This window comes from Ammospiza nelsoni, chromosome Z, assembly GCF_027579445.1.
Source record: "Ammospiza nelsoni isolate bAmmNel1 chromosome Z, bAmmNel1.pri, whole genome shotgun sequence".
NCBI classification, from domain to species: domain Eukaryota; kingdom Metazoa; phylum Chordata; class Aves; order Passeriformes; family Passerellidae; genus Ammospiza; species Ammospiza nelsoni.
Window position 1 is genome coordinate 69,891,821 of NC_080669.1, and position 19,237 is coordinate 69,911,057.

Consider the following 19,237-nt stretch of genomic DNA (forward strand, 5'->3'; position numbering starts at 1 on the left):
CAAAATAGCAAATCTATGCAGTATTTTTGTACTGTATTTATAGGACATTGACAGTCTCTTTTGTTTTAAATATCTTTTTAGTTAGTATTTGTTTTAATTTAGCTTTTGTTACATTCTCACTGCCTTACTAGTTTATTTTTCTTCTTCATACTTGTTTTTCTAAAACAGATTTTGTCCTACTACATTTTAATGAATTTACATGTGTTTTCCACATTATGTACAGTTTTCTCCCTCGTTCTTTTTCTACAGTCTGTTCTCTATCTAGTAGCTTATTTGTTCTCTTCATATTCGTTCATATTTCAACATTTATTTTACACTATCAAGTTTGAATTTTCAAATTAACACAATAATGCTATCTCTTCACATAAACCCTTGTCAACTAGTCACAATACCTCTAACACAAAAGATTGAATCTACACAGTAGGGCTAGATATAAAACATGGAACAAGAAGCATTACCTACAGGAATTGCACAGATGCAAAGAAAAACATATTTCTAGCTACTTGAATTCCCACCAAGATTTTTCTCTTCGAATCTTTTCTCTGTAACTTGCAGGAATACCAAAATACTAGAATTTTAAAATACAAAATTTTAAGTCCATACATTGCTCCCTTGCTCCACACATGCTTCAGAAGTGGGGTTTTTTAATTCTTTTTTCCTCAAAAGTGTTGCATCAGAGAGAAATAGTTTCTACTCTTCCCTTAACTTCGTGTTTAGAAGTATCAGTTCATCCTGCTCAATCCGCTGCTCACTGATAACCCCAGCTGCTACATCCCTGTTTTCAGTTTTTCTAAGAATTGAACTGAGAAGAGAAGCAAAGAAAAAAGCAGAAAAGTTGTGGGGTTTCGCCTACTTAGAGGGTGGTTTTTTGCTTGTGTGCATTTTTTGTTTTTGAAAAGCAGGTATTTCTGAATTAGCTCCTCCACATAGGACATTCAAGCGCTACTTCTGTAATTCTCAATTTAAATTTTTTTAATTAGAACCTTATCTTCAGCAAATGTTTTAAGCTGGCTGCAATGCCTGCATGTGTTGCTAAGTCACATTAGATCATGGGAATTTTCAAATCCTACATATCATTATCCACTTCAAATTCACATAAGTCTATTAGAAAAAAAAAAATCCAAGCTCTCTTGTCACCAGCACTGATGCTCTGGTAAGGTCTGCTGGCTTCATTCAAGAATGAGACCTCTCCTTAGAAGAAACACAGAAAGATCTATGAAAATAATTCCCTCCTTCAATAATGTTGCATGAGGGATTAGCACAATTTTCATTCAGGCTATTTACCATCTAGGCTAGTTATTTGCATTTCGTAAGTGACATGACTAAATCAACTACAGGACTGAATACCAGAAATGGATGCAATTTTTACCATTATTTTTATCATATGGAGTCCTTACACTCTACCATAATTTTCTGCATTTAGAAATTTAATTTATATGATCTGTATCTGAAGCTGACACAGATACCCCAGCTTGTATCTATATATGTACTCACTTTTTAGTCAAAACCAAATGATTCTAAATACTTTCAGTGGGGTCCAACTTCCATAAAATATTGCCTTATCTAACCAGACACACAACCAATTCCTGGTACAGGGATTACAGGATACAAAACGATAGCAATGCATTTAATGACATAACTGAATTTGACTTAACACAACTGAATACAATCTATTCTTCATTTTGCATGCAAAAAAGTCACTGGAAATAGTAGGTGTCCTAAATGTATAGTACACTTATCAGAATTTTAAGGTGCACAAAAAGGGACAGTTAGTTTTACAGTAACTGGAATTACTGAACTAAAGTGAACTACAAATTTAAAAACCATATTAAGGAAAAACTCAAAGATAAGAGCACAAAGTTTGACGTACCATTGTTATTCAATTACTACATTTTTGTAAAAACATTTTCTTACCCAACAACTGGGACTTATCTTGTATTGTTTTTTTAAGAAGCATTCAAAATGTGGAGACAAATAGTCTGGTTTTAAGTATAACAGCCATTGGAGAAAACAGAGGTTTGATCTCTGTCATACTGGCACACATCACTGCACAAAATAAATAAAAATAACAAAAGAGAAAAAAAATCTCCTCAACTAGAAATGATGCTTTAAAATGATCTGTGAAATAAGTGTTAGTATCCCAGTTTGAAATACTCAGTCTCTCATTTTGCCCAAGACAGCAGCACCTCTAAGAACGAACAAAAACGCAAACATGTAAGCACTGTACAAAAACTGAAGTAGCTACAGCTATTTGGGTTTCTTGGGAAATGTTTTGAAACCAGCACTAGAAGTCCCATACTGGACCTACCATACTGGACCTACTGTACTGCACTCAATAATCCTGAGGTACTTTTTGCTCTGTCTCTATCTGAATCTTGATTTAAATTAATGAAAAACTTAATATTAGGAAAAGATAAGCCTCACTTTCACAGGGCTAGATTTCTTTTTCTCATGAAGTATAGTCTGGTGCTTTGATAGTGAGTAAAACAAACAAAAAATACCTTAATGGCCTAATGTTTTTATATGTTGTCTTTCTTTGTTTTATTGAAAAAAAGCACCATTTTAAATCCTGAATACTTTAAAGACAGCTGCAAAAATTATCCATCAACCACAAAAATTAATCACTTAGCAAAATATGTAACAGTAACAATGACAACACTGATATTTGGAGAAGAATATTAGCTTAACTTGGCAAATATAATACAAACAATGAGTCCTAAAAAAATCTTCTAATGTTTACTACTAAGTAAATTTCCTTTAGGCAGTAGGGCACATATGATTAATTATTCCTGCAATGTTCCAATGACAAAAACATAACACAAACTGTCCACTGTCTCCCAAATAGATTTAACAAAATGGTGTCAACAACATGTGAATGTCTTCAATTGTCACATATTGATAAGTAAATACCAGAATGAGCTAGTATTTAGTGCAACTCTGAAAAAGACAGTATCTTCAATAAATTCAGTACAAGCCCAGCAAAAACACTGCGTGTTATCATGAAAGGTCATGTTACCATTAGATTACAGCAGTCATTGAGCAATAATATGTACAAATTAAATTAAATATAAAAGAAAACAATCTAAATTGTAACAAATTTCTGTAGTGTCTCCTGCTGCATTGCATCACCTACTAAGGACTCTTGTCACAGTATCTGCCATATTAAACTACATGGCATGCCCAACACAGCAACGACACGCAACTAAATTTTATTTTGCTGCAAGACAGGAACTTGGTTCCACCAGAAGAAAGTTCCAACAAAACAAAAAAGGTATTCCCATCACAAATACAATGATCACACAGTAACATATAGAATACTGATTAAAAAATTAAAACACCACAGGTTCACAGTTCTTCATGCACAGGCACACACGTGCACATCCACAGCACATTTTGCATCTTGAACTTTCACTTACCTCAATAGCTCTCTTTATGTACGGTATCTGTGTCCCACTGTCCAGATCTTCATTAATTATAAGTCTCCTAGCCCACTGACCAGCTCTGACAACGCCATTACCATGAATTAGGACCAACAGCTTGTCAGGATTTACTAATGCATCTTCACTTATAAAGATAAAGCTCTTTGGTTCAGTCTCAATTGCATCAACCTGCAATTCCAGACAACACACATTTTAATGCATCAATATAATTCTTTGAAAGAAAACTGTTAGTTACAAAGTTATCTACCAAATTTATATAAAAACATTCACCATTAAACAACCATTTCAATGCATGTGTGCCCAGGACTAAATAAAAATAAAGCAAAATATGCAACATAACTTTGAAACACATAAACATACCAAATTTTAGAACAGCAATCCAAGGGACATTTAAAATTAAGAAAAGGGGTAAAAGGTGTGCTAAAGCTTTGAAACATCAGTTGTTTACAAAAATTATAGGAAAGGAAGAAAGTCCACAAATGAGCAATTGGGGGTGGCAAGAAGGAAGGGAGTAAGTAATTTCTCATCTCTGATATGCCTGAAGTAACAAAAAGTTCTTACATAGTAAGAAAAAAAAATAAATCCTGGAGAGTTCCAAATCAGCCACCTCAACATACATACTTGATAAGCTACGTATAGGAACCAGTACTGTAAATTTGTCTGTTACGAATTTAACAGGACAGCTCTATTAAAATATACAAATCCCATTTGGTTCTAAATAATAGCTTCATTAATAGTCCTCTGTACCAGGGTAAATGCTTAGCTACTTTGCGGTAGGAAGAGACCAACAATAAGCCTTGATATTCAGCAAATTGCAATCTAATAGCACATTTTGTCTTTAAAGAGAATAAAGCAGCACTTTTTGTTCAATACAAACTAAAGTTTTTACACTTGGTTTAGCAACCCTGTCTCAAGACAAAAGAACTGTCCTGATGTAAACACCATGAGGGCAAAACAAATCCTCATGCTCTCAAACCTACTTCTTCTCCTTCTACTATATGAATACACAGAACAGAAAGAACAAAACAGGCACATCTCCCCCTCCTACTATACTCCACACCCCTCCACCCCCACAGCCTAAAACTGTCCAGCTGCTAGGAACACTGCAACAGAGAAGAAACACAGATCAGGTTATGATCCCCATGTTGAGAAAGAAGGAATTGGCTATTTGGATTAGTTTTGGTAGTTTTTTCTCATATATATGGGTACGTATTCTTAACTACCCTTATAGTAGGAAAAATTAATTCTGCATGCATCTTCAGACTTTTTTAATGTAAGCCCTACAAAACGTTTTTTTAAATGAAGTCAATGAGGCCACTTAAACAAAATAAATTTGCAAATGAAAGAATAGTCATGTCTCTCTTCAGTATTTGCCATCACACTGAAGACCTTATTCCCCTGCTCCAAAATAAAGTAACATCTCACATGCCTCAGGGTTTGCACAGGAAATGTACTCACTTTCTCTCACACTGTGCAAAAATAGAAAATATGATTAAGAGTATGTTCTATTGAAAACACTGGGGCTACAGTAAGATCATGCTGCTGCTTCTGAAATAGCAGTACTGACACCTTAAAAGGTGAAACAGATTAGGTAAAAAGTCAGCCAACACTGAATCTCATATAGTACCTGACAATATGTAATTGACTTCTACCCACAAAGTGAATATTTACAACACTACACTTGGGGAAAAAAAAAAAGTGAATTTTGCTTTTCAGACTAATAGGTTTAGTTTAGTAAGTTTTAGCACTTATATCACTTATATTATAGGTGCCAAAGTTTATACTGTGGTATGTAGGAATTAACAGCACTTAGTGGTCATATGTACTAGAAGATATAGCTAGTTACCATTTCTGCAAATAAGTTAATTTTAACAAACAGCAAAAAATATCTACCAAGATCATAAAAAAATAATTTTTAGTCTTCTCCCAAAACTAAACATAGTTAGAGACTTTTTGTTGAGCTAATTTACCTTCAAACAGCAGTAATTTATTAGATCCAGCTTTCACTAAAGAATGCAGGTAAATATCACTCCCATACACAATCTTACTTTACTGACAGATCAACATGGAGCACCATTTAATGCCAGACACATGGAGGCCACATAAAATACTTTACAATTATTAGCCCCTTGTTCTTCTGGACCTACTCAATGTCACTGATTTCTGGTCACTTAAATGTAAAGTGAATAAATACAGGAGAATATTTTTTAGATTAGTTTAACAATTTGATTCAACATTATTATTTACAGGTGAAAATAATTCCAGTAATCTGTAGCTAGGCATGCCAAACCTATCCAAATTATAATGACAATTTACTGTTTAAAACTACAGTTTCATTTTCTTTTTCTTGGACTTTTTTCTCAATGCATAATTCTTTAAAGTTTATGAATGTAGGCAGCTATTGTAAGATCTCTACACATATTATGAGAGTCTTAATGTTTTTAAACAGTGAACTGCCTTTTTCTGTATGATTTCTGTCTCAAATGAGTTTTCCCCTACACAGTAGTACCAGTCAATAAAATATTTCAGCAGCACACTAGTTAGTATTATGCACAACTGCTGTGAATATACAGACACTTGAAATCTACTCTTATTGTCATCCACACTACGACATCAACAATTAGCCTTTACTAACCCAAGATCTATGAGAGCTGACAGGGTTCCAGGAGCAGGAGTCTTTATTCTATATATTGGAGTTTTAGAAGATTGAATGTTGAAAAGGGAAGAAAACCCATAAGTACTTTTCTTCCACAATTATTTTTCTTACTAAGTATTTTTCTTATTTCAGTTGAGAAACATGACAAAAATTATGAGCCTTGAGCCTACAAAGTAGGTATAAAGTGTAGCTGGAGGAAGAACATGGCAAATAAGTGGAATTGAAACTGATAAGACTCAAAAAAGATTGTGAGAATTGTGAGCAGCTGATGGAGAGAAAAATCTGCTCATTTGCTTCCCAAGATGAAAAGTCATCTTCTGTGTGTTTCACCATAAACCCCACTAACTTGCTTTAGTTAAAGCCTTCACAGTATTGAGAATCCTGATTTAGAATTTTTCAATCAAAAATGTAAAACTAAGAAATAATTCTTCTATGAATTTTTACCTATTGAAGTGAAAGTGGAAAGCACTGATAACTGAGAAGATTCTATGAAGTGAGACATTTCAGTGCCATTGCCAACTAAACATGTGTCCTGTTTTCAGCTAGGATAGAGTGAATTTCTTCTCAGCAGCTGATAAAATGCCGTGTTTTGGCTTCAGAACAAGAATGGTATTGATAACACTTAGGTATAACACTGATATTTTGGTTTTCTGCTAAGTTGTGTTTATCCAAAATCAAGGACTTCCCTTTCCTTGTCTCATGCTCTGCTAGTGAAAAGGTATGCAAAATAAACTTGGAGGGAGCACAGCTGGGACAGGTGCCCTGAAATGGCAAAGGAATATTCCACACCCCAGAATACCATGTCCAGGATATAAAATGTAAACCAGGGAGAGTTACCTAGAAGCATGGCCAATCTGGGTTCGGGAATCTGGAGTCTGGCATCTGGCATTGCACATCACTCTTTTTTTGTGTGTTATTTTTATCATTTACCATTATCACTGTATTTTACTTCACTTTAGGTTATTAAACTGTTTTTATCTCAGCTAAGAAGTTTTATTTTGATTCTCCTCCCCATTCCACTGGTGTTCAGAAAAGTAAAAGGAGGGTTGAGCAAGCAGCTGCACAGTGCTTAATTTCCAGCCAGGCTTAAAACCACTACATGTTACTAATTATTTAAACTTCCATCTCAGGCTTCCCCAGAAGCTGTTAAAGATGCAGTTAATTTAGAAGCACACTCCACTTGCCCTCAACAGCTAAAGAAGAGCAAAGATCAATCACTGATTATGCCACTAAAACTAGAGAAATACAAATACTCCATCTGGCTAAAAAAATTGCCGTCTTCTTTTTACTACTAACATAACCTTCAATGGAGAGCAAAATAAAACTTTATAACCAGTAACTGAATGGCCTCTCCCTTAATATGAGACTCTTTATTAAAATGTTCATGTCCAGTAGTACTTGTTGAACATTATTAGAAGTACAGTGCTTTACAGTAACAATAGTTCAACATGGATCTTGGCCTCCCTGTGTAGGAAAAAATATTCAGAATTGTTCAGTCGAAGACGCTGGCATAATACAACATTGGGCAAGCTCTCCTAAACTGCCAACTGGTCTTACTTTCGTATCTGACATCAAATTAATTAATTTTTGTATCCCAAACTGAAGTTGCCACCTAAGAAAGCAAAACAACAACAGCAAGTTTGACTTTACACACAATGTTGAAATTATGGAAGATAAAACGCCATCATGCTAAACCTTTGAAACTAACATTTCCATTCCCTACTAAAATCATGCTGAAAAAAAGCCCACTCCACCTAACAGAGTCCTGAAACACATTTCAAATACTCAAAACTCACAGGACTGCCAGCTTCATTATCAGCTGACAGAAAAAGGAAAACCAATACAACAACTTTCTGATCACCTGTGATGAAATTAAAAGAAAAAAGTTTTTTGTACTCATCTCAAAAATATGCACATAAAAAAGTTGTATGTATATATATATATGTATGTGTGTGTGTATGTGTATATATACACACATATGAGCCATCTTGGTCAGAACAAGGTCCAGGGTCCTGTTTCTACAACTGGCAGATTGTATAGAGGAACAGTAAAAACAGTGGTTACAGAGTGATTCTTGCCTGGCTTTGACAGCTGGTAACTTTGGAACCTTGAAGCCACAGTTTATATAACTGGGCATGCACGTTAAACAGTTCAAGGCACCTATCCCACCTTAATATTGTCAAATGGTTTTTTTGACTGCATTTATACCTCTCTCCTTGGTAGTATTCTGTGGCAATGAGTTCCACAATATAATTGGGACATATATGAAATAATACTGTCTCTTTCAGTAGAGATCTCCTGCCTGATAATTTAAACTTGATGCCCCTTAGGTTCTCTATTATGAAAAAAGCAAAAACCCATTTCCTATTCATCTTCCCTTCACCTTTCATGATTTTATAGATTTGTCATATTCCTTCCTCAGCCATCTATTTTCCAAGCTAAAGAATCTTTGTTTAATCTTTCTTTGTCTGAAAAGAATTTCACGCCTGTGATCATCCTTGCAACCCTCCTCTGTATTTCTTTTTAATTCTTCATATCCTTTTTGATATGGTGTCCAGACTTCATGCAGTGTTTAACATGAGGGCCCATATAATGAGTGGAATGACGATGTTTTTCTGTTTTGTTCTCGATACCTCGTAATTCCTAATATCCTATTTGCTTTGAGGGTTTTTGACTGCCATTGAGCACTCACTGATGTTCTCAGAGAACTACTCACAATCATTCCAAGCTCTTTCCTGAGTTGTAATTTAGAGGCCACTGTTGTGTTTACAGAGTGAGTTATCTTCCCCATAATTTCATATTTACCAGACTTGAATATCCTGTCATTTAATCATCCAGTTATTCAGCATGAATAAATAATTTCCCAAGTCATCATAATCAGCTTTAGATTTAACTATCCCAAATAATTTTAGAAAAAAAACAGAGAAGTTTGTTAGCTTGTATTAATTCCTTTTTTCTTTTTGCTTACAGCTATGTCAGCTCTTAACAGCATTTACCTGGTAACAGTTTATTTCATCTGTAAAATATGAACACCTCTCTCCCCTTCTAACCAATTAACTTTAAAGGAGAGTACCTTCTCCTGTGCTTTTAGAAAGCATCTGTTTGCTGACAGTTCACTGGAAATACCTGTACTCTTTTACTGGCAAGATTTTTCTTCTCCATGTGATCTCTGACTGCTGGAATGAGTTCTGGATTTTTTAAAAATAAACTTGTACTAATTTTCCTTATTATTATTATTATTATTATTATTATTATTATTATTATTATTATTATTATTATTATTACTATTATTATTACTTCAGCAGTAAGTTAAACATAAATGGGCTGCTCTGCAGATTCATGTTTGATTTCCTATAGAATCCTAGGTTTAAAAAAAATCTCATCCTGGAATTTGTTTATTGTACAATATATTAACTTGTCCTCAGGTCTCCTCTATTGATATGACAAATTTCAGACAGCTGCTCAGAATTATATCCTGTTTAGGATAGTTAAGTGTGTGGAAATTGGACAAGTAGTATTGGAATTAATTATGTTAGTTTTTCTCATTTGACCTTGGTATTCATTTTAGCTGCAATTCATCTACTGACCTTATCGGCTCTCTTTTATTATTAGTCTTTACAACTCTAACACAATCCTCAAATTTGTTTTTTCTGAATTTCCTGTAACTTACCAATACTTACACTCTATTCTATTCTCATCCTAAAAGCTGTTTTATTACTTTTACTAGTTTCCTTTACTAGTTTCACCTAGAGGGTTCTGTGTCCTTACTTGGGAATCTGTCAGTGGTGATTTAAACATAGCTTTTACACAGCTTTTATTTTTCAACTTCCAGATATTTTGTTTCAATTTTTCACTTTTGTATATGCCCTCATAACTTACTTTTGATGGTGAGGGTTGGCTACACATAACAGCCATTCCTGAAGAACAGTACTTGTACCTCGTGAGATTTTTTCCACAACACTCACAATTAGACACCTGCAGATTTTGTGCTTTCCTATTTTGCTCCAAAATGCAATTAAATTATGACACTTCACAGAAGTTGAAAGTAATACATTTGAGAATAGCTTAACTGTATTACTGAACAATGTATCCATTGTCACTACACAATTTCTAAATACAAGTAAAGAGATAAATCCAAAAGTGGGAACTCGCCAGGACCATTTGTCTTCCAAGCCAAGAAACCTGAACCTTAGAGCCACACAGATGAATCACCACAGGTGTGACATAGGTGTTGGAGGTGCTGTAACACTTATCCCGAGTTTCTTCATCTTCATGCTTGGGAGATAATTGATCAGCTTTACCACTGCCCTACTTACATGCATATTTTTCATATTATTTTTTAGGAATCAAAGAAAGTTCTATAGCCTTAAAATGCAGATTCGAAGTTTATAAAAGACAGCGTCACAGTGTCACAGATGAACTGTGACATGGCTTGAGAAGTTTTTTGATACATTATATTTCTGGAAGTACTTTTTGGACCAAAACTTCACCAAGAAAGAAAATCCACCAGAAAGGTGGAGATCGTAACTAGCACTGCACCAGGCAGACTGTCATGATGAACCCAATCCTATGTCTGTCTACACAGAAAAATCTGAAGTGGGGAAATGGTATCTCAGTCTTGGCTCGCAGGGCATTGGTGCAAGCACCAGGCTAGGATATTGCCCTTAGATTTCTCTGTGAACCTTGTAGCTCAGCTCCTTCTGCTGTGACCACGAAACACTGAAAAAGTCCTTCTAGGAAACTACAAGTATTTTGGTCAGGTCATTAAAACATTCCCTAAGCAACATTCAGGGAATGGAAATGGGAATAGTGAAATCTTACAGAACTGTTAAGGCAAAAGACCTTTTCCTTCCATAGCCTAAACAGGTTTTCCTTGACTGAATATGAAGGTTCCTCTGAGAATGACAGCAATTCAAAAGATTTCAAAGAGCATAGGAATAATCCTTCATAATGACGGAAAATCTACATAGTGCTGTCACACTCCAGTCTCCCCTGTGCTCTCCAATATAAAAATACCTGAACATCATCATATCACATCACATATATTTATAAACACACTGATATGTGGGGGAGCACTTAATCTTTTCCAAGGGTTGATTAAATATTTTCACTAAGTGACAAAAGCACTTTATATTACATGCATATTACAAATTACTGAAAAAGCATTTTTTAAAAAATGACTTTGAGTATTTTACTGATATTGAATGTGAATGTAGTCTTCTGCCTGCAAAGACACTTCTGTTCTCTACATCTGTAGACATCTCAAAATACCCACAAATACTTTTCAGAAAGCTTATAGTGCTCCTATTAAAAGCACCACATTTTGAAAATTCTGGTATGTGGTAAGGTAAGGAAGGCTCAGTTGGAGAAATCAAACACATGAGAAATGAGGTGGAACCACATCTCCAGATGCAAAACACAAAGGCGGTGTCCTGAAACAATGCCCTGCACAGAGCCCTGGCACACCTTGTCTTTATATGAATATGGGATCACAGGCTATGCTGGGTACAGATTCAAAAAAACTATGCCCTTGGAAAAATAAATTATACTTACTGGAAGAGTTACTTTCTTCAAGTGGCATTCGTTCTGCAGTAATTCATAAACGTATTTAGTAATGATCTGGAAGAAAAGAAAAAATTAGAATGCCACCAGATACTAAAACACGTACAATAATGACATATGCAGGAAGACAACTTAAAGGCTAATTGGTTAAACTTGTAAGACCTGTATATGTTTTGCAACTTTCCTGAATCCTCTACTGTATAACTGATTATAGAATTTGGAGCTTAGACATAAAATTCTCTCTACTGTCACTGAAAAGACTTCTTGCCAGTACCATGGAAGGGTAACTGTACTTGTGAATCCATCATGCACTACTGTGTGCACAATTTGGTGAATAACAACCTCAAAACTAAGGTTTATAACCAATTTATACTTGGGGGGGTAGAAGAAAGGCTCTCTTTGAAAGAAATACTTTTAAAGCATTTTGTCTACTAGGAGATTTCTGGAATTCTCTCCCCTCCAGGTTCACTTCATGATTTACATAGAAAGCAGATTTGTAGCCACCCTCAGCTAAGTTACTTTGCCATTTCTACTTACTGAACAGGGGAGGTATGGATCAAAGATTGCTGAATAGAAGAAAACCCCATACAGACTGCCCACTATGCAGGAGTTTATGTCTGTTTTCTCCATATAGGAAGAAAATTGAAATTTCAATCCTGAAACTAAAGGTATCATTTCAGAAAGGAACAAAATTAAGAAAGAAAAAAAAAAAAAAAAAAAAAAACCCCAAAAAAAAAAAAAACCCCAAAAAAAGCCCACAAACAAAAAACCCCCAAACAAACAAAAAACAACATAAAAACCCAAACAAAACCAAAACAAACCAAAACCCACCAGAAAACAAGAAAGTTACAAAACCCACAAGCCACACAAAAATCAATCTTGTTGCAACAAAAGACTTGCCCTCTTGAATGTAACAAAGTTATTCACATTTCAAATTCTTACCTCCTATCTAGGGACATTTTTTTTCTGCCCTTACATATTCTAAGAAAAATGGAGATGCAGATTAAGTCCTTTCTAACTATAATTAATTTGGGAATTAAACTGAGGAACAAACAGGTACTTCATCCATTTGAGGCTGTAAAAATGGTGTGGACATTACTGCCTGGATTTCAATGGCTATAAGAGTTTGAAAAAAAAACGGCAAATTACAGAGGTAAAATAAGAATTCATTTTAAGAGGCTGAAATGGTGCTTGCCTTCTCTTTAAAGCTCAGGGAACAGTATTTAAATTCCAGACAGGACAAGGTCTAAGTCTCAGAATATTAATACAAGAATATCTGGGTACAAATCCAGATGGTATTCTTTAGATTAACACCTCAAGGCCACAATTACATCGCAGATACATCTGAATCCACAGTATATTAAGTCCCAACAGAAGTATCACTGTACAAAGGTTTAAAGTGATGGCATCTTAACTACACACTATCATCCAAGCAAGTAGAAGCCAGGGTGTCATAACTTCAAATTAAATTTTCCAAATGCACAATTACAAAAGGAAATTTCAACAAAGTCCAAAAGTTTTTATTATGTTAATGTGAGGAAACATAATATGCAAATGTTTGGAACACATATGAACAAACTGAAAGTGCTGATGAAAGCTAATTAAAAATGTTGTTATATGCTCCTCCTTTCCTCTCTCTAAAACCCAAAATCTTCATTAGGATTATAAGAATTCTTTCTTATAAGATCCTGCTCAAATACATTTATTGATAGACTTATGTTCAAAAACCTTTATGGTTTACAGATTATCAGTCCTTCTGAACATTATTATCTACACAGAAACTGCATTTGGAGAAGGAATTCAGCTGTGAGCGATGAGTTGATTTAAGACATGTTTATCCCCAAAGCAGTATGCTTGGAACATGCATACAGTGTAATTTTACCTTCAGGGGCAAACTTTTTATGGTTCACCGAAATCAACTGCAGTGTAACACCAACAAGAAAGCAGTTAAGTTCCTGCAGTCTCAAAGGCTAATGTTGTACCGACATTAAAGTGAGCATAATGATAACACTGACTACAACATAGAAATTTTGGCTTTAACTCTCAATTTAGGTCTCTACTCACTGTTAAAATGACTAAAAGAAAACTTGGAAGATAAAAACTCCTATGCAGAAAATATACTTTAACCACTTGTGAAAGTCTACCCTTTTTACATCTGTTTGCACCTATTTCCTCTATTCTCTCTCATTTATTTAGGCTGTGTGTCTTCAGAGCAGAAATAAACCTTTACTCATTTTTTCCACAGCCCATCTCAATGGGGTAGTCATTCTAACTGACGCTTTATGCACTACCCTAATAAAATAAATAAACAATAAAGCACAATACAGCCTTAAAAATGGGAGTGTTCAATCAGTAGAACACTCTAGTGTGCCAAAGACTTAACCTAATGAATGCTTTCAATAAAAGCAAACACAAATAAAGATATAGGAGGAGAAGGCTCACATGCAAAGTCTGAGATTATCATCTTCAGACAGCTCAGCACCTGGATGGCCTGCATTGCCCAGGGAGATTTCAGGAAAAAATTCCATTGAAAAAACCCTCAAACAAAACAACCCCTAATACTGCCCCAATCTATATATATATATGTATGTATGTATACGTGAATGTGTGTGTGTGTGTGCATGTATGCAGCCACAGAAGGGGCTGAAGGCTTTTCTGCAGTAGATCAACACGTTTAGGGATATCCTAGCAATGGCTGGTACACTATCAGTCTTAAATGATGGAAACTAATACACAAGATTTCTTGAAGTGCCATCCAAGTCCAAAATTTTCTTGATTTGAAAACATCACTAATGGCCAGACTTCCTGCATTCTACCATAGATGTGTCTGGAAAACTTGACAAAATTCAGTCCTGCCTAGGAAAATCTAGCAAAATTCTGTCTTATTTAGGAATATGGCAGCAAGTACAGCAAATGCTATACATCCAACACTATCAGTGGATTTTTATGCTTTTACAAGCTTCTTCTGATTTTATGGCTGATGACTTTTTAAAAAAAATTATTAAAAAATCTTTCCTACAGGAAGCAAAAAGAAAAGCAAACAGTGTGACTATTTTCTGTACAGAACTAGTTAGACTAACTATTTGAAATCTATACAATTTATATAGCCAGAACCTCTCTAAGTAGCAATATTATCTTGTGCATGCTGGTGTTCTACATTTGACATCTGAAAACTATTGTAGAAACTACTGTAGAATGTTGAGAAGTGTCTTTTGATTTCTTGCATGAGTAGGTGGTTCTGGTTACACTCTATGAACTCTCCTGGACTAATTATCACTCAGTCACACAGCTGCTCATCACTGCAGGTATACAGAGACAGAGGCTGATCCACTCAGTCCTGCAACAATAAATCATCTGAACTATCAAGCAACAAATTGCTCAGATCCAGACATTCTCAGTGCAAACTGTAACACTTACTAGAGAGTACTATTCATGCTAGTCATGCTAATCTGGGATAGCTGCACTTTTTCTAAGGCTCTTGAAACTGGTTAGGTGTGCCAAAGCTGTAAGCAGTATACTGCACTGTAATTCAAGGTAATAAGGTGGCTGGAGAGCAGGCATCATCACTGTGTCCAAGACTGCAAAGAAAAAAGAACCAACAGTAGGACTTGCCCACAGTGTATGAAATTAATTGCCTGATAAATGGAGAAGAAACTGGCAGTTCTGTATTTCTTCTATGAGATACTGAAATCTTCCACCTCACATTAGAGTATTTCTGTACCTCATTCACATCCAAGTGCTGTCTATCAGGAAAATATATCCCAAATAAGACAAATATCTGAAATTAAAGCTATCAAAGTGTTCTTACTGACTGTTGAGTGAACTGGAACAAGGAAAAAAACAAACAACACAAATATCAAAAAATTCCATGCCTCTCACACCTATTCTGATAGCAAGGGAGAAATCCTGTCCAGCTATGGAAAGCCTAACATTTCAACTGTCCAAAAAAAGGTTGCACTCAAGCTGCGCGATAGAGGAAATTTTCTTCCCAGAACAAAGCAGTCTCCTCTGGAAGGAAACTACATTGCTTGCATTTTAAATTGCTCTCATTGAGCAGAGGAGCCCGTATTCTGCTTTCCCTAAGCCTGAGAAACTTTTGCCCTAAATGAAATCACAGCTATTCTAATTTTGTTGCACTAAAAATTTCCCATAATGAAGGCAAGCTGATGAGAGCAGGGACCACAACTGACTAGAACACATACTGAGCACTAAAACCAAGTAAATTGTCCTCAGCATATTAAATGCACAAGTATCAAATCTCTGTTATAATTTCTTTATTGTAGTTTTCCTTCATCTATGGTGAAAAAGGTTGAGAGCCTTACACATATGGTTCAGGAGTGGAACCAACCTTCAGTGCTCACAAGTGCCTTTCTGAGGAGCTTAAAATAAATTAGTCATGATTTATGTTGGATATAACATAGAATACCCCCAGAAGTACCTTTTCAAAGTGCTAGTGGTCTCAAATACGAAAACTGCAGAGTCCAATGGCCTTATGCATAACTGAGGGATAGACCTAGGTCGTGACCAGTGAGCCTTCATATGGATCCAGAAAACAGGCTATTTTCATCACAAAGAAATTAAATTTAATGACTTGGACAGAAAGCAAAAAGAATTGAAAGAAGCACATTATCTTATAATGGGCCTGAGGTTTTACCCTTGCATTGTGAAATATTCTGCACAATGATAGCAGGACTATAATGCTGCATACACTCTGCAGAGCAAAACTGAAACAACAGGTGGAAACCTAGTTGTGGTATATACAAGCATAATATAAATATGTTCTTTTAAGACTATGGTTCATAGAGAGGACTTGCTTACAGATTGTTTTCAATGAACAAAAGCATTGAGAAATTTTGTTATGAGTGTAATTTGTGAAATCTTTGCAATAGAGCATCCTGAAACTACATGATAAAAAGATTCATACCTGTATAGAATTATGTGAAATTAAAGACTAAGAACTAGTGACTGCATGTTTAAAGTTAGAAAAATCATGAAGATAGTGAAGTCTAAATACAATTAAAAGTGGAGACAAATAACAAAGAGACACTTCAATGAATTAAGTACAGGTGGTCTTTAAACAGAGTCTGGAAAAGACCACTGAAAAAAAAATTCCCACAAAGTAAGGAGGCAATTCCAGAATAACTCAGTTTAAAATAATAACCCCTCCATTTTAAGACTGTAATACATTGAAAAAAAGCCTTGTACCACATTCTACAAACATCAAAAAAACCAGCATGGCATTCATGAGGAAGAGCAGAACTGCAGCTGACCCACTAGTGAACTTTTCCATAACAGAGATTGCCAGGTATGCAGACAACAGGTCACAACTCAATGACTTGATTAATAACACCTACATCCTAATCCAGAGGAGCTGCTTCAGTACATACCACACCAAAACACATGCTGGGACTCAGTGAAGTGCACTGAGCCTTGCCCATCAAGTTCCCCTCCCACGCTGTGCTTTACAACCCAAGTCTTCTAAATTCTTTTCTTCTCTCCCCCACAAATGTGCTCCCACTTTCAAAATTAACCATGGCTACCCACTCGAAGATTACATACACAAATACATGCATATACAAATAGAACAACAAGCCTGCTACAGAGCGAAAATAAGAAAAAAGACCAAGTAAATTACTCAAACTTGCAAAATGTTTTCTCAAGTGAATTCTCAGCTAAAAACATACTAAAAATCAGCATAAGCCTGTATGATTTATTGCCTTTCACTTCTAATCTGGCATCTATCAGGTGTCATTGGAAATCATTACCATGCAACCAACAGTCATGGATTCACGACAGATGTGAGGAACCCCTAGGCTAATGCAAACCACTAAGTCTCTTTTGAAGACAATCAAATGCCACATGTTCCTCTCTTTCCCCATATGTGCATCCCTCATGACCAAAATACCAACAAGCCTGTCAAATGTCTGGTGTATGGTTAACACATGATAAAGAATAAAACACGTGACACAACAAAGGATAAGGCGCACGAGATTGGTTGATATTACTCCCATGACAAAGGACAGATTACAAGACCCAGGAGAAATTATGAGGAAGCACAAGCTGTTAACCCAAGTTGTTCACTCCGTTGCTTATTCCTATACACTTGTAGCAGATTTTGGGGAAAAAAAGGAAATGGACAAAACTACAGATTAAATATATCCTTCTGGTGGACCAGATCCACCTCGATGGATCTGAGATTTTCCACATTATATTCCTCATCTACAGATACTCAAAACAGAAACAGAAGGCCACCATCACTATTACTGCTCTTGCTATCACTTTTCACTGCTCCAAGGATTAAATATGAATGGAGACAGAACTACTCTCTCAAAGTTAAGAATGGCTACTTCCCATCATGAGTGAGATGTGTTGGCAACAACACACTTACTCAGTGGATAGGGGGGCTTCTGCCTCCAAAGATGCCAGCTTGTGAAAAAACACTCATTAAACACTCTGTCAGATCACTTTTCAATGATTTTTAAAGAGATTTTAAAGTAAATCAGAGTGAAGAGAGTAAAAGAATCAAGTGACAATAATTTTAGTTGTATGTTTTTATGAGTGACTAGGTTTCTCTGAATAATAGAGCTAGTCTATTTAAGTAGACTCTAGCTAATAAAACCTAACTACACTGGCATTTTCCTTCTTGATCAACTTCTTGGATTTTCCTAAGTCATATCATAAAAGGGGTTAGTACATTATTAGTGTCATTAGTAGTTTACTATTCCTCCAATAACATTCTGAGTTAATTGTATTTTAACCTCAGTTTAATATCCTACATGAACACACATTACAGAAAAAAAGGGGAAAAAATAGAATAAAAATTCTTAGTGGCATTTTTAGTTTAGAAATCACTGAAGTCTGACCATCTCTACCCCCTACAGTATGTCACTCAGTCATAACTTCCTATACTTGAAGAAAAATGCAAGGGTTTGTTTTCCTTTCCTTAGATTTATTAATCAACTCTCATCCTGTGACAGAACTACACTTAAAGTGTGTAACAGCTGAACATCACCAGTTCTCCTGAGAAATCCACGTACAGATGTACAAATAACAGCCCTGCTTGTTCTTTTTTTGTGAAGTTGTGTCTTTGAACTTCCTACAGGACACCAAGCGATTAACCATCAGCTCCTGAGACCTCTGAAATTATTTTAAGTATTAATTTACACCTGACACAGCATGTTACAATCTTTTGAATCTAAGTTTCTCAAAAATGGACCTTCCATGGGCATCAAAAGGATACTATTTTCAAATAATTTATATTCAACGTAAGAGATTAGACTTCTCAGCACTATTAGCCTTTTCTAATAACTTCACAGCACAGTACACAGGCTGGAGGTTTTGTAACTTATCTTAAAAACAAACAAGTATAAAACACTAGAAGTAATGTGATGACAAGTAATGGATTTTGTTATTTTATAAAATTTTTCTCCTCATTGGTAATAGGCATGCCAGTGCAAGAAGAGAAAATAAGCACAAGAGGGAAACAATCCCTATAACATACAGTAGTCTACCTACAATGCTTTCCTCTTCACAGTGTAACAGCAATAATGTTCAGTGAAACAAATGCAAAATGAACTCC

At 35.4% G+C, this 19,237-nt stretch overlaps 1 protein-coding gene across 3 annotated transcripts in view; it reads right to left on the reverse strand.

Moving 5' to 3' along the window:
* ARB2A (ARB2 cotranscriptional regulator A) overlaps positions 1-19,237 on the reverse strand; it is a 254,631-nt gene that overhangs the window by 187,727 nt on the left and 47,667 nt on the right. For all 3 annotated transcript variants that reach the window (XM_059493028.1, XM_059493026.1, XM_059493027.1), the window contains 2 exons: positions 11,650-11,715; positions 3,417-3,608 (listed from right to left, as the gene is read on the reverse strand). In XM_059493028.1, coding sequence (XP_059349011.1) covers positions 3,417-3,608; positions 11,650-11,715 — 258 coding nt within the window. The remainder of the gene's footprint in view (positions 1-3,416; positions 3,609-11,649; positions 11,716-19,237) is intronic.